The 25,355-nt window shown below is 35.7% G+C and overlaps 1 protein-coding gene across 7 annotated transcripts in view; it reads left to right on the forward strand.

The window, feature by feature from the left end:
* Positions 1–25,355, forward strand: part of LOC133526961 (small conductance calcium-activated potassium channel protein) — a 270,058-nt gene that overhangs the window by 236,913 nt on the left and 7,790 nt on the right. For 5 of the 7 annotated variants that reach the window (XM_061863829.1, XM_061863828.1, XM_061863827.1 and 2 more), the window contains exons 6-11: positions 14,625–14,827; positions 19,756–19,885; positions 20,530–20,625; positions 21,648–21,821; positions 23,589–23,731; positions 24,657–24,761. In XM_061863829.1, coding sequence (XP_061719813.1) covers positions 14,625–14,827; positions 19,756–19,885; positions 20,530–20,625; positions 21,648–21,821; positions 23,589–23,731; positions 24,657–24,761 — 851 coding nt within the window. Of the gene's footprint in view, positions 1–14,624; positions 14,828–19,755; positions 19,886–20,529; positions 20,626–21,647; positions 21,822–22,308; positions 22,330–22,756; positions 22,781–23,588; positions 23,732–24,656; positions 24,762–25,355 lie in introns of all 7 variants that reach the window. The other 2 variants (XM_061863825.1, XM_061863826.1) reach the window with 2 other exon arrangements.

Raw genomic sequence — 25,355 nt, forward strand, 5'->3', positions numbered from 1 at the left:
GTTATAAAACTTGCCGTGTGAGGCCGAGGCTTTGAAACGGTCTTATCTGCTCCAACTTTACTGGAAAGTGAAAATCTGTTGCAACCTCTCGGACATGATGCCGCTTAAGTAAATAACTAGTTCGTTGAAGCAATTTCATTATGTAGTCTTCCAACGGAAGATGTTGAAGGTTTATGCCGATTCTGTTAACAATTTGGTAAGGCTTTGATCTTATTATGATATGATCTTGTCACGACTTACAGTGCATTTCACGCGCATCAATCAGCGTGAGCAATCGTCAAAGTCGAATTATAATCAAAACCATAAACACTGTTTAATCACAACCGGCCTCCTGTGTATTTAAAGATGATGAAGACGACGAATAGAAAGGAGTCCTTATGGCCGCGTATACTTCTTACTCACTTGGCTGGAGCGATAAATCAAAATGAGTCTTGGCCTCCAACACAAGAGCACGCCACTTTGCTCGGTCCAGGCCGCGTAGCCAACGTTACAATCGTTAACGCTCCATAGCGTCGTGTAGTCATCTCTCTCTATCACCCTTCCATACGAGTATTAGTGCGACTGTAACAGTTGCGTTTCGTTCGCCACGGAGCGTGAACGATATGCACGTTGGCTACGCGGGTAGAGCGGACTCGCGCCAGCTTTCGCTGACGCCGAGTTCACGGAGATCTGCCTCCACTCTATCCGCCCAACGATATTTAGGATGATCAACAGGACGGCATCCAGTTGGTCGACCTAAGTAAGCCTTCTTGACTGCCCGCTCGCCACCCATCCGTTCGAGGTTGCCAAACCAGGGGAGACGATGTGTGATGTGTGCGATGGCCGCATATGGAACTGAATATTGTTGCCAACGAAGGAGTTTGCTATACGACGCGGTTCGTGTTCTTATCTCAATTTTACTGAGCGTAAGTGACATCGAGATGGAAGTGCGTGCCCAGCAGCGCAGATATCATGTTTTTTTAATTTTAACTTTTTGTTTAAACATAAAAAAGTAATCGCCAAGTTCTTCCAAGCATAATTAGCATATGTTTAGCTTTTGTGCATAATTTATTATAATTTTTAAAATGAGTACTGTTTAGACCTATGTTCGTGACTTTTTTTTCTATCGAGCGAAAGTCAAAAACTCAGGATTCAAATCACTGAATTAAGTTTATGGGAGCCGAATTGTGATCCAAAAAAGCGCTATGTCTTTTTGAAATCCGTTTTCTGAACCTACCTACTGCACCTTGATGAATTGCATGACTGACATCATTTTTTTGTATAATTACAGTGAGACACCCCATTCGGTTCTCGTATGTTCCTTTTATCCTAATGAATGTTTTAATTATACGGGATTTTGACTCTTAGAGACTCTACACATCTCTAAGGATAATTTGATAAAAATCATTTAGTTCTGACATTTAGAAATATTTACACCTCTTAATAATTTTTTTTTTTTTGTATCTGTTTGTGTTTTTTTATTATTATTATTATTTAAGTTTTTTTTTGTAATTCGACATTTAGAGACTTCATACATCTCTTAGTAATAATAATATTTTACTTACTTTTTCTTTAGACAATAATACTTTAGTTTGCACTAATATTTTCAATGAATTGTATTTTATAATTGTTGATGTGCTTGTTTTTGCTTGTATGTGAATTCCATGTTGACGTGTAAAAGTGCCCTTGTGGCCTATTAGCTGAATAAATGTTAAAGTTGAAGTTGAAGTTGACTTCTGATATTTATATCAAACAATTTAAACAACCTTGATGGTACCAAATTTCAGAATTATCACGAAAATTAAATTTAAACATTTTTTAATTAGATGCCGCCCGTTTTACGAGAAGATGCTTGTCATTATCAGAAATATCCGTAATCTGATTAAAGTTAGGTGAAGTGTGACTTTTTCGTTTGTTGGACCGTTGATGATTTAATGACCTAATTTTGATGATTTTATTTTTCTCCTTTACCCTGATATTAACTCCTTGAGATTAAATAATTTGAACCTGGGAGTTTTAAAATTGTACAATAATTCGTCCGAAATAATTAACGTCATACTTACAAGTAGGTTGTTTTTTACATAATCTCAATTAGTACCAAATTTTATAGGACTCATAAAGTCATTCTTTATACTAGTTTGGCATTACCAACTTGTACTGTGAAGTGTATAAAGTCAAAAAAATTATAAGTATTCGTGTAAATTTAAGTAATGTACCTTATTATGTATATAATGTGTCATGGACATACCCTGAAATTCACGAAGGTTACTTCCCAGGAATGCTACAAAGTTATTTTAATTAGAACACAAGATAGAATATTAAAAATCGTAATTTGTAAATTTTTTCCTTAGCGCTAGACTGGTTGTTATGATACTTTGTATACTGGTTCTAAATACCCTAATGCATATGTATATTTCAGCTTTGTCCAATGGCTAAGGACACACTCGGCTCGATTCGGAGAATGATTAAGACACGTTTAAGATCTTGGAAAGATCGATAACTAAACGACATGTCAAAATTGACGTTTATTTCTATTCCGCTGTGATCCTAATAAGATCTATCTACGATATTTCTAACGTCAAAGTCAAACGATGTCAAAATGAGAACTTATCTAAACCAGAACTTATCGCAATCGTATCTCATTCTTCGGATTGGGCCGACTGTATGTATCTGTAAATAGACAAATTTTTCATAAACATAATACTAAGTTATTTATAATACGAGTATCATCACTATAACCATAATCTTAGAGAGTTTTACTCATCATTAAGCTGATCCACACCCACGGAAAAAGGGCGTTTTCGTCACGCACACGCAAACGCTATTCAAGCAAAAGTATGCTTTATGTTCCTTATAACAAAATCTAGTTTTAAATGTCGGTTTTACTACATACAAAGACTGTCACAAAGAGAAAGGAATATACAAAAAATATAATTTAATTTAACTGACGCCTGTCCGACTCACCCTCGTTATGCTGAAATTGTAATTAAATAAGAAAACGTTTTATACTAGGTTTGGCAAAAAGCGACGAAAAACTTGGCACGGAGATAATGCCAATGCAGATTACAATAAAATCCATACTTACTAGTATTACTTACTTGTTGTCATCTACTGTTCTATAAGGAACTATTTTATGTAAGAAACTGTAAACTGTACTTTTCTTTTTTCTGGCGTTACTTTTCTTTAAACAACGGTTGCATAATAATAATCTCTGGACATTTTAAGCCTGAGATTTGTGATAGCTTACATTTACATTCTCACAAGCATTATGTTACGTAAAGTCTAGTGTAAATGGTTATAAAAATTAGGATTTGCTTTTTCATTATATTTGGATTTCAGTTAAATATGGAATATTTAAATTTAAAAACGGAATTATTAGATGTTTGAACACGGAGCCATTTTTGTACTATCATGCAGTTGTTGCAACTTAACGATTTTGGCTATCAGTACCCCTAGTGTAAATAAATTCGATTTTGAAACGTGACGTACGCGTTTGCGTTTAGTCTCATTTTGTATTGGATTTAGAAAGAGCGCGCCAAGCGGGATGTTTTGGAAACTCAAAATCCTATACAAAATGAGACTTAACGCAAACGCGTTCGTCACGTTATGATTTCGATACAATTTACACTAGGGGTACAGAATATAAATAAATACTAAATACACACTTTTAGTCAAATTCGAACGTACACTAACATCGGAATTACATCTAACTGATCACATTCAGTTATTGGGCATTTCGCTAGTACTTGTCTTTAATTGTATTGACGCGAGCGAGACGAACGATACCTAATGAATTACATCTTTCAGATATATCATTATAATATAAGTTTACGTTCGAATTAGCCTATTTATTTTGACACACAAAAGTTCGTTATACAAAGACAAAACTTGAACAGTAACTTGTAGGTATACGTTAGCTTCACAATATGGAAGACTTCAAAAATCAAAATGCAGGCCACGTTTTGTTTATAAGTATATTATGTTTTAGATACCTACATACTTTACGTTTGGATATCCAACATTCAATAGGTAGACTTAAAAAGTCCGTGTCTTTCTCTTTGTGAGCCTGCAAGTATACTGAGGCAAGAGACAATTTTACGATTTTTTTTACATAATATATGATTAAATACCATAACTACCTTGTAACTTGTAACAAATTCAAGTACAATTATTTGATACATTTCAGATGTTTACATTAGTATGCAACATAAAATGCTACTTTGAATCTAATTTTGTCCTAATATTACGTATATTAGGTCAAGTGGTTGTCGAGTCTACTGGAGTATATACTCTTATATTAGAAACTAACATTATTTTTAGAATTCTCTTTATATAGACCTATGAGATTTTTCAAGAACAAATCCAAACTACATCATCATACAGAAATAAGGAAGTTAGTTGACCTTGTACTTTTGGATTCCTCTCCTTAAAAATCCGGGTTTTGCACTTGCCTAAGTATACTTAGGAGATATCGTTATCACAATAATGTTTTTCTACAATATTTTTTTTTTCATACATTTTGTTCTTCTATTAATTGATATCAGTAAATAAAAGAATTAAATTATTTATTTTCTGAGCTACCTTATTTACCCCGGTATTATTTTTAATATGCACAAATACTGAAGTTACGAAATTAAAACTTATAACGCAACTTATTTATTTTCCATTTAAAGCACTCGTCCTTACAAAAATATAGAGGTATTATCGAGACTCCGTCCCTGCCGCCGAAAACTTTTTCTATAAGGAAACTGAAGTAGTCTATTGGAGATTCTGGATATTTTTCGTGACATGAAACTTAATGTTTGGGTTTATACAAAAATGGGGTCCTCCGTGTCTATTGCGGCATCTTTGACAAAATATTATTTCTTTTTTTCGTGAGTATATTATTAAATGTCGTAATTTTATGAATTTTCCCCTGATACTAGAAAGTTGTATCAAAACAACAACGACCGGTCTGGCCTAGTGGGTAGTGACCCTGCCTGCGAAGCCAAGGGTGAGGTGAGGGTTCGAATCTTTTAATTTATATGTGTGATGAACACAAATATTTGTTCTTGAGTCATGGGTGTTTTCTATGTATATAAGTGCTTTCTTTGCTAGCAGAATGAAAAATTAATAATGTATGTGTAAGCTCTATATGTTTTGTCGTTATTTATGTATATATTATAAGTATGTATATTTATATGTATGTATGGTATGTTATTATAATATATTTGGTTGTTGTTGTTAAAGTAGCACCGCCCACAATCTCTGCTTAGTCTAAAGGTTGACTGGGTAGAGAATGCCTCATGGCATTAAGTCCGCCTTTTGTACTATACGGTTTTCTTTTGTGCAATAACTTTCTTTCTTTTCTTTCGTTGCCTAGTACCCATAGTACAAGCTTTGCTTAGTTTGAGGCTAGGTGGATTTGTGTAAGATTGTGAAAAATAAAAACGAAATACAATAAAAAAATTGTAAAAAAAATTATATTCAATTTTCACTGAGTGCTAGTATATAAATTATCGCATTACAAATAAGGCACATTTTTTGTAATACTATGTATAAAATAAATTTATGTACAAGATTCATTTAGTTTCACTATGCAGTCCACACCAAAAATTTTTGTAACTCAATGCGAAATAGATTTAGTACTGCCTTTAGCTTTGTTCACCACTGCGGATAAATACAATGATTTATTTGTTTCCTACTTCAGACTACAAGTCCATGGTGACCTGTCAATCAATTTTGAAGTAACAACGCGAGTCAAGCTTGACTATGACATTAAGTAAATTTAAGAATGTAAAAACAAGGCATCTGTTAACTTCAAAAAGTAAATTGAGAATTGCCAGCATGCATATTATGCATTAAGACGTGCCATTTCCAACAGAAATCAAACGATACTAAGAAATTTCTGCTCTAGAGAAACAATATCGCGTAATTTCTAGAGAGCAAACCTTTCTTCAGTTGTTACAAATGTCGTTTGACCGTACCTACGCTGGCAGGGTGCCAGAAATTTGTTAGTCTTTTTGCCAAATCAGGAGAAATTTGTCGAGTGTTTCTCTTGGTTTATTATTTTTTTACAATTTTCAATTGAACTCGTTAACTTACCCATAGGATTCTGTAAGATGGTTTATTTATTTATTCTCGCCTCCAGTTCCATATGGTCAGATTTGAAAAAACTCAACTTTTCAGGAGAGCCAAAACAAACTTTGTACTTTAGTTTGCCATTATTTCAAGAACTATTTGGGCTAGAAAGACCATTCTTTTTTTTATTGAGAAAGACCTTTTCACCTTCTATTTGACATTAGTGAAAACGTTGTAGTCATTTTTATACTATTTAAAAAGGCGGTATTTATGCTAAATTTTGATTTTTTCCGACATTGAACAGAACAACAGAAGCATAATGTCGTATTTTGACTTGCTTACATTCAACACTTTGAATAGGTATTTTAGGCAAAAGGTCTCAAGTTCAGATCCAAAACGTAGTATTGTTACTAAATTTATAGATACGACTATCGACTGATACACAAATCATAATGTATCTACATTTTAGATGCATTACCGCCAACCATAAAATCGAAACATTTGAGAGGCAAAAGTATGGAAAAAGACGGATGTTAAAGTAATGCTTTATGTTTCACGAAAAGAAAGGAAATCATGAAATCCGACCTTATGCATGCACTTTCTGCATCTCGAAAACTAAAAAAATGATACAAATTCCAGAGTCAGTTTGTTAGAAAGATAATTGACTGTTTATTATCGTTAGTTATAATGACATTTAGGTCGGATGTTACTATCCGACGTTATTGAATTCGAGTCGAGAATTATCATTTTAACCTTGTGTAGGTTGTAGGTCAGTAAATGTTAATGAACTGTTCACCATCGTATTTAAGTAAATTAACCAAACTTTTTTCCTGTATTTTAACTTCTTGTTACGTAATGGTTTACTACTCTACAATCATGGTCACCCTACAACGACTACTTAGTAAAGATAAAACCTCTTTAACATAATTAGGCAGAGGATTCTCGATGTTCGCGCGAATTCGGTGTGGTACAAGGGTTGGCCATCGTCATCCAACGTGGTAAGGCGACAAGTGTGATGGGCGCCTTTAAGCCAGTAGCCAGTAGGGTTTTGTTTGAATGAAATTTAGTATGAATTTTGATATTATGTTGTCGTATATTTTCTTTTTGTGTAGCCAGGGAGCAATGGTGGCCTAGAGGAGCGCTGGTAGCCTAGCGTCATGTACCAATGAGTTTTTCGGAACTTATGTACGAAATATTATTTGATATTTATTGCTCGCTCGCTTCGCTTTTCGGTGAAGGAAAACATCGCGAGGAAACCGGAATAATCCCAATAACGCCTAATTTACCCTCTGGGTTGGAAGCTCAGATGGCAGTTGTTTTCGTAAAATCTAGTGCCCACGCCAATTCTGAGCCATGGCAAAAATGCCGGGAGAACTCAAGGAAGATGAAGATGATACTTTATTTTTTATGTAATTTAATTAGTAATAGCAGTATTAGTTTAATCCACTAAATGTTAAATTTAGGACAAAAGTAGAACTGGCTACAAGACTTAATCTACAAATTAAGAAATTTGACACTAAGTAATTATATAAAAATAGCTTTAAACAAAATAAGTACCTACATATATTGTTGTTACAATTGCTGCATTCATTTGTTTCCCTTGTTTCACCAAAAGAGCTAAATTCGCATTAGCGTCGTTATTCAGCTGGTGAAACCTGCGCCGCCGCTATCATTGAACGAATTACCGTTGCATACGTGTTCAGTGTTCACTTGCTTGCACTGAATCCATTGAATGCGTCCGATGTCGGTTAGCTGCCTGAGCTGATAAATGATGACGTGTTGCTTGAATTGTACGCTCACAGAATTCCTATTAACTTTAAAGCGTTTTCAAATTGGCCGGTATGAGTATAAAAAAGCCAAAAGTAGAGTTAAAAAAAAAGAGATACCTAAAGAATTAGAACTATAAGAATAAACTTTCAAGTGTGCTAAAATCAAAACACAAGTAAAAACAAGTGCGAGTCGGACTCGCGCATGAAGGGTTCCGTACAATTTAAGACGTATTAAAAAAAAATCTTCTTACTAGATCTTGTTCAACATTTTACCACTTTGGACACACATTTTACCACTTTGGAAGTGTCTCTCGCGCAAACTATTCAGTTTAGAAAAAAATGATATTAGGAACCTAACTATCATTTTTGAAGACCTATCCATACATACCTTACACGTATATGTTTGATGAAAAAATTTTTTTTTAAATTTTATGACGTATTAAAAAAAAAACTACTCACTAGATCTCGTTCAAAACAATTTTCGGTGGAAGTTTGCATGGTAATGTATATCATATATATTTTTTAGATTTTTCATTCTGTTATTTTAGAAGTTACAGGGGGGGGGACACACTTTTTTTCACTTTGGAAGGTTCTCTCGCACAAACTATTCAGTTTAGAAAAAAATGATATTAAAAACATTAATATCATTTTTGAAGACCTATCCATAGATACCCCACACGTATGGGTATGATGAAAAAATTTTTTTTTTTTTAATTTCATGACGTATTAAAAAAAAAACTACTTACTAGATCTCGTTCAAACCAATTTTCGGTGGAAGTTTACATGACAATGTATATCATATATTTTTTTTAGATTTTTCATTCTGTTATTTTAGAAGTTACGGGGGGGGGGACACACTTTTTTTCACTTTGGAAGGTTCTCTCGCGCAAACTATTCAGTTTAGAAAAAAATGATATTAGAAACATTAATATCATTTTTGAAGACCTATCCATAGATACCCCACACGTATGGGTATGATGAAAAAAATTTTTTTTTTTTAATTTCATAACGTATTAAAAAAAAACTACTTACTAGATCTCGTTCAAACCAATTTTCGGTGGAAGTTTACATGGCAATGTATATCATATATTTTTTTTAGATTTTTCATTCTGTTATTTTAGAAGTTACGGGGGGGGGACACACATTTTACCACTTTGGAAGTGTCTCTCGCGCAAACTATTCATTTTAGAAAAAAATGATATTAGAAACCTCAATATCATTTTTGAAGACCTATCCATAGATACCCCACACGTATGGGTTTGATGAAAAAAGATTTTTTGAGTTTCAGTTCTAAGTATGGGGAACCCCCAAAATTTATTGTTTTTTTTCTATTTTTGTGTAAACATCCTAATGCGGTTCATAGAATACATCTACTTACCAAGTTTGAACAGTACAGCTCTTATAGTTTCGGAAAAAAGTGGCTGTGACAGAATCGGACAGACAGACGGACATGACGAATCTATAAGGGTTCCGTTTTTTGCCATTTGGCTACGGAACCCTAAAAAACATAAGAAACTTAATACTAGATTAGATTAGATTAGAACTGCCGCAACTATAAGAGCCGTTTTTTGTTTTTTTTTGTCAATTTTGTATTTTTGGTTACACAGGGTCGTGGCGGAAACGTGGCTTAGCACGTACAGTGAGTCAGTGTCACTCAAATATCGCCTCTCTCGTGTTGAAATTAGGTTAAGTGAGCCAAATACCAGCCTTTTTTCTACCGAGCAACTGTTCCCTCCTTGACCTTTTGATAAAAATTGGTAGGCTTGAAGAGCTCCTCATTCTGACCGGAATAAACACGAATTCCATATTTGAGACAAAAAAACTAAAAATTTGTTATGGTTTTGGGCGGGTTTTGATACGAACTTGTTAAATCTAAATCGGGCTCCATGCTAAGTGGGGAGATAAATAATTTTATTGAAATCCTCTATTCAAGCAAATAAACAGTGTCCACGCCTTATATAAAAACCCTTCTTGAGAAATACGTCTATTAGAAAATATACCTTAACAGCGTTGTACATCATAAATAAAAGGTACATTAATATAGAGGCCGGGAAACGAAGGGTTGCAGGTCAAGTATACGATAAGGTACGGCCGGCAACCCCGTTTCTCGCCGAGATTTGTATAGTTCTTTTCTCAAACTTGCAATAAAAAAAAGTAGTCAATTTGTTTTATTCGTTGGTACTACGAGACCGCGGCCGGCAAAAGTCCCACTTTGTCGCTTGCCAAAAGGACGCCTTGTTAGGTTCGTATAAAGATACAAGCAAATCTCATCCTTATGGCAAGGCGCTTAAAAACAAAAGAAAGTTGCTTTACAGGTTGCTTTATGTCATCTTTACTCATCTCAAGTCACCGGATACATAGTATTTCCGTACCTAATTTGAAGTAAGTCATGTCAACATTTCATTGCATGTTTGAGAAAAGATAATCAGCAAATACCCATTCTAAAGTTAATATCACGAAAGTAGTGACATTAGATGAAGTGGTGGTCCTATAACAGTTTACGATTTATCTTGGGTATGAGACGAACGCTATCGGACATTATTTGCCAGTTGATTTATGATAGCTACTCACCCGTTACTATAATATCCATAAAAGGACATATGTATATCCAAACTAAAGGCACTTTACCTCGTTCTAGACTAGAATATTATGTTTTCCGGATGATACACGGCCACTCAGAGACAAAAATATTTTTTGTCGAACGGGTTATGAAGAGTACATAACAAAATGATTTATATTTTCAGTATTATACTTGAAAGGTCAAATTGAGCTTACTGTGGGACTTAGTCAATTTGTGTAATAATGTCGTGTAATATTTAAAAAAAATATATTTAAAAGTTTTAATCAGTAGGTATAGTTGACAAAATAATAATTTGCACAGATCTCTGGACTAATTTGACGATTCTGACGACCGGTCTGGCCTCTAGTGACTCTGCCTATGAAGCTGATGGTCCCGGGTTCAAATCCTGGTATGAGCATATATTTGTGTGATGAACACGGATATTTGTTTCTGAGTCATGTATGTTTTCTATGTATTTAAGTATTTATAATTATATAATATATATATCGTTGTCTAGGTACCTACAACACAAGCCTTATTTAGCTTACTATGGGACTTAGTCATTTGTGTAATAATGTCCTATATTTATTTATTTATTTATTGGTAGGTCGAATCGGTACAATTTCGTGAACTACATTTCATATGAAATTGTACACAATAACACTACAGGCTCATCTTGCTGCTGGAGTTAATATTAAGAAAAGTTTTTACAGTATCATAAAAAAAACGAGAATAACTTGATCTCAGAACATATACGACTGCAGCTCAATAAAAACATAGATTACATTACATTTTCCTTACAAACATTTATATGTTTTCACTGCAAGAGTGACAAAGGGTAGTCGGTAACCCGTTGTGTTAACAACGAACAAAGGCTTTTTTCCCTTTTGACAAGAATTTAAACCCGCGAGGGTTCTCATTTCATCTGTAATAGTTTTTTGAACCATACATACGAGTACTAACGATGCAGTTCGAACAAAGCAAAGTTTTAAATAGGCACGTTTTTTTGATATCAAGTCTTTCCAAGTTTATCAGGCGTTTCCTAACGCTAAAAATATTTTTCTTCTGTTTGTTTTTTTATCTTCTTTCATTCATTAGTAAGCGTTGAACATATTGATACTAATATCCAGAAAAATACTATGCTATTTGTAATATATTTTGCCACAAGACTAATCTAATCTAATAATGAAATAAACATACAAAAATAGGTTTAACTTTTTTGATGAGGTGATCGATATGTTTGGGATTGAATTATTGTAGTGAGTGTATTCGCTCTTTAGAAATATGACTGTTTTCTTTTTAAATTTATAAAAGTTTTCTGAAAAAACTATCAAACAACTGTTAGATTTTGATTAAGTGCACAAAGACCTTCAGTACGGCTAGCAACTGGAGCGAACGACGTGGGACGTCAGATAAAATGGCGTGTAACAATTGAACCATTTTATATACCTACTTATGTCCATATTTTAAGACTGAGTCGACCGTCCAGAGTCTCATGAGGGAAATTGTGTTTTATAATATACCGTTTAATTTCTGTATAAATCAGTATATTAATGTTGTTTTCCTACTTATCCCCCAATTTTTGATCTATGTGATATAGTTCTATATTACTCACTTTTCACTATATCACCTAAATGGAAAACGTGGCCACCATTTACCGTTTAGTTAATAAAGCAAAAATAAACTGTATTACTAAAATCCAAAGTTGGGGAATCAGTAGGACAACAATATTAATATACTGATTTAATAATAGAAAACACAATCCTCCTAATAAGGTCGCCATTGGGAGGCTGACTTAGTCTTAATCGTAATGCAGATTAGACAACTTTTAAAATGAATCTAACAGGGATTATTTTATTACTATTGTAGCAAAGTGGAAAGCTAACACTCCATGCTGCTATCGGATACAAAACCGTAACTAACATCCATCATCCCAGAGAGGGTTGTAGTTTTGATCTATGTTTGTTCACATGGACGTGGATCGATGGATCACTCGTAGTTATAACGCGTTGCTAGGCACATTTTTTGACAAAAGAAATATGAATAACTTCTATTGATATTTGCAAAAAGTATAACCATATGGTTTGCGTTATATCAGCGATTATATGGCTTCGTAAGAGCAACTGTTCAAAACTCTAAATTTAACTTTCTATCAGTCCTACTCGTTAAGCTTTAGGAGTTTACCTTTAAACAAGTTACTTATTTATATCTTTCTGTCTCAGACGTCGACCAGTTTGTAAGTTAATTTGAATAGCGAACTTTCATAGCATTAGTATCTTATTTTATTGTGACAAAACAAGAAAGAAGCAAATCTATTACTCAGGCTCCGTGGTAGACGGATTAATGTGTTAATAACTTAAGAAATCGAAGTTCCTCGATTCAAAGAGTAGATTGCGTCGCGTCTTTACTTCCTGAACCCTTAAGTCTGAAACTAAAGCCCAATCAGGATTATTTGTTTGGGGATTTCAAAGTTTGGAAACAATCCACGTTGCTTAGAGTGACTGCTTCCGAGGTGTTATTCAAATTCAAATTGAGTCAATTGTCCCTTTTGTTAGAAAGATTAAGTTCTTACCCGGGTAGTGATCGAAACTTTAACCAGTCCTTTGCGGAACAAAATTTACAGATATATAAGACGCGAGTTATAACTTCGATGTTAAATTACAAATTGCAAATTTATTTATTTTTTGCTTTCTTGTTTGAAGAAACGTCACTTTTGACACTGACATATTTATCTAGTACTAAATATTAGACGTATCTTAGCCTAAATTTGGCCGTTACTCTTAAGTAACGCTTTATACCAAAAACTGATTAAATTGTTTATGCCGATACGTTTGTCGAAATAATCATCCTACACTCTATTTATTACTAACAAAATAATAATATTATAAAGGTTATATAGGAATGTTGATAGCGTTTTATCATTTCCACAAGTAACGCAAAATGGCACCTTATTCATATTAACTCAAAATCCGTCGGTTGTAGCATATTAGAACACATTTAACAATAGTACCCTCCCCTGTATACTACAACCATTATCAACGTTAACTGTAAGCAAGAACTTTGAAAGGTCGCCATAAATTAACAAGGTTTTTGCTCAAATTTCTAAATGGAGAGAAAATTTCTCAATTTACTGGGCTTGAGAAGTGAAGTGGAAAGAAATCGTGACAAACTGACATTTTTGTGAAGCATCGATTGGCTGTGTTATTTTTTACCGTTATATCAGAGTTGTTGTTGAGTTCTCAAGGTCGTATTTTAGTATACTTTAGAGGTACGTAGTTAGCTGTTAAGATTATGTGCTCCACATTTCACCTCCATTCATGGGCAGTAAAAGTTATATCCTATATATTTACGACTCTATTTAGTATAGTCCTATTTATTTTGTGAATTGTATTATTTATCTTATTAAGGGTCAATTCTGCTAGGTCCTGACTTATCTGGTATTTAGTCAAAAATGAACAGATTTTTGAATGTACAATTTATTTTAGAGTACATATGGTGCTACTTTCTTCATCGCCAGTTAATAACTCTTTTTTATCTTAGCTGTTTTACATTATACTTCAATTCAAAAGAATGTAATATACTTCACAATTCCCTAGTAAAGGTTATCGTTGCCCGAGTTCTATAAACATATACAATCCTTCCTTAGCATTAAACCTTTCCGTCATATATTTCAAAACTTGGCTCGTAAGCCGTCTCTAATGGCCCGATTCGAACTTTAAGACAAGTCAAAAAGCTAAAGATACGATATGGATCAGATATGGATCTTCAAACAAAAACGTCACTTTTGACACTGAAATATCCGATCCATATCGTATCCGCAGCAAATTTATGACGTATCGAACTGAATAAGTTCAAATCTGGCCGTAAGATTAAGTTAGTATACTACATGAGAGCCTTAGATGGATTCCTCAAGGTGTTACGCACTACCAATGATAATCTATCATTCATTAGACACTTTTAAATAACTATTAAAATTTCTAATTTATTTATAATTGAAGTGAAAACAGTGAAAATTTTTATTAAGTAATTTGAATTAAATTAATTCATGTCAACATAAAGTAAATTGTAACGTCATTTTAACTTTATTTTATATTACTTTTTACCGTCTTTAAAATTATCCTAAATGTAAATACGCGCCAGGTTGCTTTCCAGAAATAGAATGTGAATTTTCGATTCAAATAGCAACTGTAAAGCACTTCCTCTGTTTATGCTCTAATATTATTTCACAAATAAAAATGAATACTTAATCGTTTCAGCTGCGAAAGCCGGTGTCGACGCTCTCGATCCCCGGCGCGATGAAGGCGTACTCCGGAGGGCGGGACGCGTCCACCGAGGAGGCCGGGGTGGCGCTCGTTGGCGTGCATAGCGAGTACCCTCGCTTCGGCGAGGAGCGAGCGCTCGGCGGCGGCACCTACAAGGGCGGGGGGGCAGCTAAGCACAAACCTAACATAGGATATAGGTTAGTACACACGTCAATGTAACTTTGTTGGAAGTACTAAATAGATGTCATGTACTAACAAAAAAGTAACCAATGGCTGAGGCCTTGCTTAATCGTTTTTGCCAGGAAAAATTCCGTATCTTTATTATCTACTATGATATTAATAATAAAATGTTAACAGTATTTTTTCCGGATTGATACGATCTTCAAACCTCAAAAAAAGAGCGTACCTCTTCTCTCTCTATCTTCAATTCCGGTAAAATATTTACAACCCCTCTGCTGTTGCGAGTGTCCATGCCCGGCGGTGATTGCTTACCGTCGGGCTCTACGTATGCTCATTTGCCTCTATCATTAAAAAAATCAGAAAATCAATATTTTACTCAAAAATAGACAGAAAACAAAACAATAACAGAATTGTGAGCTGTAGAATATTGGCAATAGCTTAATGGAATCCCCATACGTTCAAATTGTATTGACGATGCGGTGTCGGTCAGTTGGCTCAGTTATCTACCTGCAATAGTATACTCGTCCCTATATGATTCAATGAAGCGCATGCAATTCTGATCAATATCTACGCATAACAACTTTATTGGGCTATTGGAAAACAGATTTCATTTGTACTTACGCTACGATACTATCTACAATGGTGAAACTTTACTAAAAGTCATATTGAGTCAGTGAATTTTCTAAATCATACGTTGTGTCCTAAGTGTCGTAGCAACCGGTGGCACAGCTCGTCCATGGTTCAACGCCGAGTGTGACCGGGCAGAAGCCTTAAAGCATGCGGCCTATTTATCGTGGGCTGATGCTCGTAGTCGTAAAGATCCGGATGTACATGTCAAGAAACAGTCGTTCAACAAAGCAGCTAAGTCTTGCAAGAAGGTTATACGGAAAGCTCGATTTCTTCACGTACGTCGTGTAGGCGCCAAGCTAGCCTCTTACCCGTCAGGGAGTAAGGCTTTTTGGTCGCTGGCAAAGTCGGTGGAGTCGAATTTCTGTCGCCCCTCTTTACCTCCATTGCTGAGGCCGGACGGATCACTGGCACATACAGCAAAAGAAAAGGCAAACTTGTTTGCCTCTCTATTTGCTGAAAATTTGCGTCTGGATGCTGGCGCCGCTAAGCCTCCCTCCTTACCTTCCTTTGGTGCTTCAATGGAAGAAGTAAAAATACATCAAAGGGAGGTATTGAAAGCACTACGCTGTCTGGACGTGAACAAAGCTAGTGGGCCGGACGGAGTTCCAGCGATTGTGAAAACTTGTGCGCCTGAGTTGTCTCCAGTACTAACATGCCTGTATCGTCTTTTCCTGAGGTCGGGCCAAGTCCCCGAGTCTTGGAAGCTTGCAAACGTACAGCCTGTACCTAAGAAAGGTAGTCGTGCTGACCCGTCTAATTATCGGCCTATCGCGATCACCTCCATACTCTGCAAGATTTTGGAGCGTGTACTGAACACCAAGTTCCTGGCATATCTCGAAGGTAACGATCTCCTCAGTGATCGACAATACGGCTTTCGCCAGAACCGGTCAACTGGGGACCTTCTGATTTATGCCACCCACCTATGGGGCGATGCCATCGAGAGACAGGGTGAGGCTATCGCCGTGTCCCTTGATATTTCCAAGGCCTTTGACAGAGTCTGGCACGGCAGCCTAATAAGTAAGCTCTCCGCGTATTTGATCTCGTCTGGCCTGCGCTCCTGGATCACTGACTTCCTGAGGGACCGATCTATTCGAGTTGTCCTAGACGGATGCTTGTCTGATCTTTTGGCTATTAATGCCGGGGTACCTCAAGGCTCAGTCCTCTCCGCAACCCTCTTCTCCGCAATCTTTGGGTACGCAGATGACAGCACAGTTACGGAGAGATACCTCTCTGACGCGAGGGCCAGTGAAGGTGACACCAAGATCCTCAGGGAGACCATGGTGGAACGTTTGAATCTGTCCTTGAATGCCGTGGCCGAATGGGGCGAAGCCAACTTGGTCGGATTCAACGCCACCAAAACACAGGCGTGTCTTTTCACCGCAAAACGGAGCCAGTGCACTTTGGCTCCCACTTTCCGAAATGTGTCCCTTCCCGTGACTAACACTTTAGAGCTTCTTGGTCTAAGTTTAAAATCGAACTTAAACTACGGGTTGACTATTTAGTCCAGGGCTAAAACTGCTGCCAAAAAACTTGGTATCCTATTTAAGGTGAGGCGGTATTTCGTGCCGAATCAGCTTCTCTCCCTATACCAAGCACAGGTCCGCTCGAGCACGGAATACTGCTGCCACCTATGGGACGGTTCCGCCAAATATCAGCTGGCGGCCCTGGACTCTATAGAGCGCCGGGCTCATAGACTTTTTGGCGATGACCCATCTATCAAGTCAAAATTACAGAGCCTTGAGCATCGCCGTCGAGTCGCTAGCCTATCGGTGTTCTATCGGATACATTTCGGAGAGTGCGCACAGGAACTGCACGATCTGATCCCACCTTCCCCTTTCCATCATCGGACATCCAGGCGTGGGGAGCGAATGCACCCGTTCATGGTAAACATTCCATTTGTTCGCACTAAACGGTTCGCCTCCTCTTTTTTGTTGCGGACGGCTAAAGAATGGAATGCGCTCCCGCCATGTGTATTCCCTGATAAATATGACCTCGGTCTCTTTAAAGCAAGAGTGAATAGGCTACTACTGAACCGGTGAGCTCCATCTTAGGCCCTGTCTTCACTTTCCATCAGGTGTGACTAGAGCCAATCGCCGGTCAGTTTATAATAATAATAATAATAAAAAAGTAGGGCTAAAAATTTTATGATACGGCCTTCAGATCCGAATAGGTGGGCTAGAATAACCGCACCAAGTGGACGCCGCAAAGTGTAGACGTGGTAGGCGCAAACGGAGATGGCAACATTGACAACAATGACAACTTCGACAAAAGGTGTCTATCAGTGACTGGCTGGAAAAAACACAACAACGGGAGTCATGGAAATAAAGGGGAGAGTACTTTGCCCAGCAGTGGGACACTAAAACGGGCTAAAAAAAAAGGCCTTCGGATGTCTCGCAGTGGATCTTCCGCGGGCAATAAGTGCCTGACTATCATGAGCCCGAATCAGATTAAACAATCTATTACGGGTTTGGTCTCATTTTAGTACGACCTTTAAGATCGCTGACGCTGATTGAGGCATGCAATATGGAATAATAGACATGCGAGAGATGTGCGCCAATCACCAAGACGATCGTCAAGGTCAGGTCATGTCAAAACCATAATTATTTCTTAAATTTGAATTGACTTCCATTTCACGTGCACCATCCGCGCAAGCAAACCTATCATAAGGTATTGAGATGAAAACAATAACAGATTTTAAAATCATAAGACTGCTCCTGCTTACAAGCTTTTAATTATTTTATTTTATTGGTCAAATAAGCAACACAGCATTACAGTAAAACCAAGCCACTGTGAAACTACAAAATAAAAGAGAATACAAGGAGAAAAATACTAATTAAACATTGGGTATGGGCGACGACGTAATAGCGTGGCTCCATAGCGTCGTCTGACTTGGCGTAGGATTCGGCAGGTTACCCCGGAGTCCGTGCTTACGATGGTGTCCTGCAGCGGCCGCGGCACGCGCACCACAAAAGAACTGGGCTATAACCGTGAAAATCGAAGTTCGTCAATTGCGGGCATTTATCTCTGTCACTCTAATTACGTCTTAGTGAGAGTAAAAGAGAAAGATCCCCGCAATTTGCGAATTTTGATTTTCGCGGTAGGCCCCCTGAAAAGCAGCAGTGATACGACTGTAGCTGGTGCACCCTCAGCGTAAAGCCAGCGTGTAGTAGTAATTATGCATAGGGATGTCGTATGTAAATAAACTTAGTAAACGTATGAAGTAGCTTGGCCGTTTATCTGCAAATAATGTTTTAGTTTTTAAATTGAACTTAACTTTTACAGAAAATAATGACCAAACTAATAATTACAAAAATACTAACAAAAAATAATCCACGTGTTTCAAAACTCGATTAGCCGCTAATAACAAAATTAATAGTTTACTCACAGCGACTAGGTAACATAGATATTGACTTTTATGCTTCGGTTAGAGGCAAACTGCCGATTGTTTTAATAATGACTTCAGCCTTGGATGAACGAAAATAACTTGCATCAGGGACGCATCGATTTCTCCGTCTTAGGAATTATTAAACAACTAGAAAGACAAATATGCACTTAGGTATCATTACATTATGGGTATGATATTAATTCCCTTAACAATAATGAAATAAGTTTATGTTTATACAATAAGAATAATGTCATAATTTAAACGGCTAGCCTTGTTGGCAGTGGCCCAGTGTACGAAGCTGGAGGTACAGTCAAAAGATTTATTTTGCGACCCATTTCGTACGTTGTCACAGAGAATAACAACATTAAAGTCGCTAGAGACCTCATACTATTATCACTGTGACAAGGTATACGAAATCCACAAATGAAATCTTTTGACTATACCGTATTCGAATCCCAAATCAACAACGGCATTTATTTGTTTCCTGGGTTATGGACTTCTCCTGTTTTGTTGTTGTAACTCAAGTTATGAACTTTTGCCCGTCAGAGAACACTAAAATAATTTTAAAATTATTATAGTTACTCCGCGCGACATGCGTTTTTTAGATTCCATATTTAAGCACTGAGAGTGCAGAATCTGTCAGCGTTGAGAAGTGCGAACGTGTTTCAGCACTCTGTGCTTGAAAATAGATATATTAAAATTAAATATCATTTATTTTCAGGCAACTATGGCCCATATATACATACCTTACAGACTAACATACATACAATAATAAAAATCTTAAAATATAAAAATCATTTTGACGACGCAGTTTTCGGTTGCGCCGCCTGTTCTGGCGAGATATGTCGGTTCTGTGGAAATTGTCGCGCGCAGCGACTAAAAAATTACTAGAAACGGTTAGCTTTAAAAATTCTGTTTTTATTTTTTCAGATTAGGTAGGCGAAAGGCGTTATTCGAAAAACGAAAACGAATAAGTGACTACGCACTAGTGATGGGGATGTTCGGTATTATAATTATGGTTATAGAAAATGAACTCTCAAGTGCCGGTGTTTATACAAAGGTAGGTAAACAATACTAATACATTCTTATTATCGAATTTAAACTATCGTAAATCATACTCATAAGCAAATTATACGGTTTAACTCACGTATTTTTAGTTACTCGCGTGATATGAGCCTATTTCTCAATTTTCAATCACTACCTATAAATAAGTAGTGTTCACGATATTTAATAATATAATAGATAATTCTGAGCGCCGCGTATTGTCGCTCGTCGCGCAGCGCGATGGACGCACGATGAGATAACTGGTTGAGTTGAGAGTGGTCTTGCGCTGTCGTTGTATTTAGACAGGCATAGTGGCTAAAAATGCGTGGGTTAAACCGTATAATTTACAATCTTATTATTTACATATTAGCTATACAAAAATATTCATCTCACAACAGTATAAAAAAAAGTTACAATTTTATTTCGTGAAATAGGGTCACTTCAACAGTAAAGTTTTTTTCTATGGCTTGTTCGATAGTTAACACAGTTCGATAGTCCACAAATAAACAAATAAACAAATAGTTATCGCAGTACATAACTGTAAACCACACCTTATTTCTAACTGTTTACTCGTAGAAAAATGAATCAAGAAGTACAGTAGCTTCGTTTTATCTAAAAACCTGATATTTCTATGTTTTTCTAACATTTGATCGATTTCAGGCATCAATATATTCGCAGGCGTTAAAGACGCTTATATCAATGTCAACTGTGATCTTACTTGGCCTAATCGTCGCGTATCACGCTTTAGAAGTACAGGTAAGATTAAAATATAATACCCAATAATTATAATATACTATATTTGAGTCATTGGAATATGTGGAAGAAAGGGGAAAATATATTTTATGACTAACTTTTTTGTAGTCAAACTCAACTTGGATATAGTGGTTAGTGAGGTGTTGCCGTATTTAGTAGCAAAATTTTACGCCTTGAACTATATTTACGCTCTTCTAGCGCCGGAAAGTGGGTAGTAAGTTTGACAAGGATAATATACAGCAAGAAAAACAGTGAAGCTTGGTGTAAAATTTGTTTGTAAGGACCGTTCATCCGGGAGCGGTCGTCACCGTATACCGTTTTCACCTGTTTTTCATAAGTAAATCCGGAAGCCGTTCTAATTTAGCTTTCAAGTTTTGGCAGAAAATAGTATACCTACTAACTTTACTAACATTGCAACTTAAATAACAGTTTGTAATAATATAAAAACCCGGGTATATTTAGACTTTGGTAACAAATCAGAAAAAATATCTGAACAGAACCATCTGACGCAGTATTTGTACGCCAAAATTGAGATCCTTTTATTGGATAAGCCATTATATTCTGTAAATATAACAATGATATGATATTTAACATTATGAATTGATTAAAAAAAAGGTATTGTTATTTTACTGTTATTTTGTAAATACCGTGTACTTTAATTTGACGATCATTACGAGATACAGGTACCCATATTGATATATTTGAATTTAAATATGCATTTTTGGCAATGATTTAGTAATTGACTTGATGGTGATTTTAATTTGTATTTCTTGATATTTGTATAAAATCAATAGTTGTTTGACGATCATAATATAAATTCATATAGATTAGTTTAAAGCATTCACTGCCAGCAACCCGCCAGGCGGGCGCTCAGTCCGTAGTCGCTTTTCGTTATCGGCTACGCTCGAAGCGCGTAGCACGCGCTGGCATTGAATGTGTTAATATAAAGTATATCGTATTTTGATATTATAATATAAATAAATATAAATCCTTTTTGCTAATTGTGTGTTTATTTATGATTACAGTTATTTATGATAGACAACTGCGCTGACGACTGGCGAATAGCAATGACGTGGCAGCGGATAGCGCAGATTGCACTAGAACTAGCCATTTGTGCCGTCCACCCAATCCCTGGCCAGTACACATTCACATGGACTACCAAACTGGCCAACAAAGGAGGCGTTATAGGCGTTGAAGTTGTAAGTATTATATTTTACTATTAATATAAACCATCAGGCACAAAGGAAATTTTTGTTAAAAATCTTTAAAAAATATGACTATTTACTAAAATCTGATGAGACGCAGTTCTTAGCGAATAAATTTCTCTTTGTGCCTCTAATTTCACCATTGTAATCGAATTTCTAACTCGTAGTCTTTGAAATATGTTTCTTTTATATATCTCTATTTATTGGATACTATTAAATATATTTGTTATTCAGTAGGTTTAAATCATTCCGCTTTATCAATAACACCTGGTGTTTCGTGAAACTAACAAGCTTCTACTGTTTAGTTTTTTTAATTACTTAAATATTTTAATATAAATAAATATATTAAATGGTGTCCAACTTTTGAATTTGCTAAAATTTATATTAATATGTTAAATTTTCATTGTAATTTGTCCAAGTAGTAATAATATCGATGGTTTTCGTAAAAAGTAACATTTGGTTTTGTAATATTCATTCATAGTTTCCTAAAATTGGTACCTACGTATGTATTTGAGTAACTTTACACTTAGTTTTTTTAGCTTTGAATAGTTTTAGTACTCATTCTCACATGAAAAATAGATTTATTGTAGTTATATTCAACAAATGGTGAGTTTGCAATAGCACGTTCAATATGCTTTGAATTATTTATTTGCATTTTAGTCATTGATCGTGTATAAATTATCTATGCGACATTTTGCTGGTATGCTTTCATTTTGCCTGACAATTTTTTGCTAAATATTTTGTTTGGTATGCACTATATTTCACATTTCAATACTTGTTTTTAATAATCTGAATTTATATACAAAACATAATAATATTATGTGCAACAGTAAAGTGCATTATTAATATAATTAGCAAAAAGTTTTTGGCAAAATGAAAGGCTCCGTTGATGCTATATATCTGATATTTCCTTTCATTTTCTCCCATAGGGCACAATGTATAAGCAAATTCAGGTCTGTATTGAATCAAAATGGTACAGTTGACAGTGATGTTAGCGTCGATGTGTGATGGCATGTTATGTCGATAATGACGTCGGTTGTATTCGTCCTTTTTAAAATTTATTCATGTTTTCCTAATTGTCCACCTGCATTTCTATAATTAGACATTATCAATGGAATCACAATAGATAAATATAACAACTGATCTACTGGTATAGAAAAGTCGTCACCACACTTTTTTGTGTCTGTGGTGTGATTTTTTCCGTGTGTGCGTTTTGTTTGAGGTATAGGTGAACAACTTGACTCGAACTTGCCTCAAACTTTGAATGTGTGGTTTGTTCTTTACTTCTTCACCTTAAACACAGTTTTAGCACTTGTATTGTTCCAGTTATGATCTCATGAATTAAAATTTAGAAGGGCATATTTTATATGTAAAACAAGTAAAAATTGGGAATTTTAACTCCATAGAAACAATTTCTGCATGTTTCCAGCTAGATTCAAAACTTTTAATCAATTATAATCTTACTGTTGCCAAACTATTAGCTATTTTTTATTTGATTTCATATTTTAAAAGTATGTAGGTTTTTAGAAATCAGTAGGTGTTTGAAGTAATCAGATATTCCCAGTGAATACTAAAATACCCCAATAAAAGCCTTGTAATAACATTTGTACTGTTTTAGGTGCTACAATAAGGGTTATCTATTCTTCTGGTCACTATATTAAAAAAAATAGTTAAAATAATATTAGAAAATGTTGAAAGAAATTTACAACTCTTTTTTTCCGCACAAACGATGCTTCAAAATATTTCTATTTCTGATTCCAGGTACCCTACGACGTCACACTGTCGCTACCTATGTTCTTTCGGCTATATCTAATATGCAGGGTTATGCTTCTTCATAGTAAATTATTTACGGATGCTTCGTCGCGAAGTATAGGAGCCTTAAACAGAATTAATTTTAACACAAGGTGAGTTAACCTGCACCTCCCAGACTCCTCCGGGAGGTCCATATTAATACCAGGCTTAGTGTGGACATCCAGTCAACATGGGCCACTCAGCAGTAGTCCAAGACTTCCGACCTCGTGGTCGTTATTTACTTAATTTAATTTGTTAGCAACCTCTTTTATTTTTCGTTGCCGATATTTAAAAAAAAACTGTGCTTTTGAAAAGTCCGTCTTAAGAGTCCCACCCATTAACAGTCCGCCTGCAGTCTCCGGTCTTATCGGGCAGCCTGCCATCCTAGGCCAATAACGTCTACACACATGAGCGATTATTGCTTGCCGGCAATGGCTTTCTGCTACCTCCGCGACTGCACACTAGCAATTGAGAGTCGTCAATTTTAGCCCCAAGACCACGGATTGTCCGGCCGATATATGTCAACGTTGACCGGAATCGTGAAGCGGCGACACACTCACGGTTCATATTAGTCATCCGGGCAAAACCTGAAATGGGACTATTAGCGTGTGACCTTTTGCAATTATATCATCCGGCAAACTGGTAATTTGTGGGACCCTTATTGGCCGTGGGTGAAATTCTGCATCAAATTCGACGTAACTGGGAAGTGATACTATAAATGTCATATTTTCATAGAAACAAATTATTTTTGGTCACACTTCACATTTTGTCATTCCAAAGTCTATGCAGAGTTGGTCTGACTGTATGATATAATATTTAGGTTAAAAGCCTTTTCAATTTTACTTTCCTTGATACCTTAATAATTCCTAGAAGATGAATGTAATTGTAAAAAAATAAAATCATCAAAGAAGAAAAATAAAATTGTATTAAATAGTCTTAAGATACAAAAACCTTACTGACTCACAGTTAATCGTATAAGTATGTGATAAATATACGGCCACGCGTTTTATTAATTTATATTTACTTCAATGTTTACAGGTTTGTCTTGAAGACACTTATGACCATTTGCCCCGGAACGGTGTTACTAGTTTTTATGGTTTCCCTTTGGATAATTGCAAGCTGGACGTTAAGACAATGTGAAAGGTTAGTATCAAATACAAAGATGTGTCTTTCATTTTTACTTGGTGACGTATATAGTTGGAACCAACATGCAGTTTGTCGCCAACTTTTAAGTATAAAATATGAGCTGAACATTTTTTCCTTTCTTTCGCCATCAGTATTGTCGCTTTCATTATTTTTAGTATGATACAATTTGTAGCTTTGTACACCTATTCCGTTACAGTTGTAACGGAATCCACCGGTATTGCCTACGAGGGCATGCTATCGCTTTTGTGCTGTGGTATCGTATTTATCGTTTTGTGCTTAATTTATCCACTGTCTGTTTTGTTGTCGGTATCTGTTTACATTTTTGCGGAATATTATATGTAGCGAAGCCAGGTTCATTACCATCACAAGACAAGAGTTTGACTTTGATTAATCAAGTATAGCTTTAATAAGGTACAAGACACATGCTATCTATCTGTTTTTATGTTAGCTGGACACAAAGCAAGTGTTGGCCGCAGTTTCAAAAATGTCGTAGACACATTGTAGCGTGTCGTCACCTGAAAACAATGCACTAGCACTTTTATATGTAACGCAACTACGAACACACTATATATAATCAAAATTTTGCTACAT

This window comes from Cydia pomonella, chromosome 17 (assembly GCF_033807575.1).
Source record: "Cydia pomonella isolate Wapato2018A chromosome 17, ilCydPomo1, whole genome shotgun sequence".
NCBI classification, from domain to species: domain Eukaryota; kingdom Metazoa; phylum Arthropoda; class Insecta; order Lepidoptera; family Tortricidae; genus Cydia; species Cydia pomonella.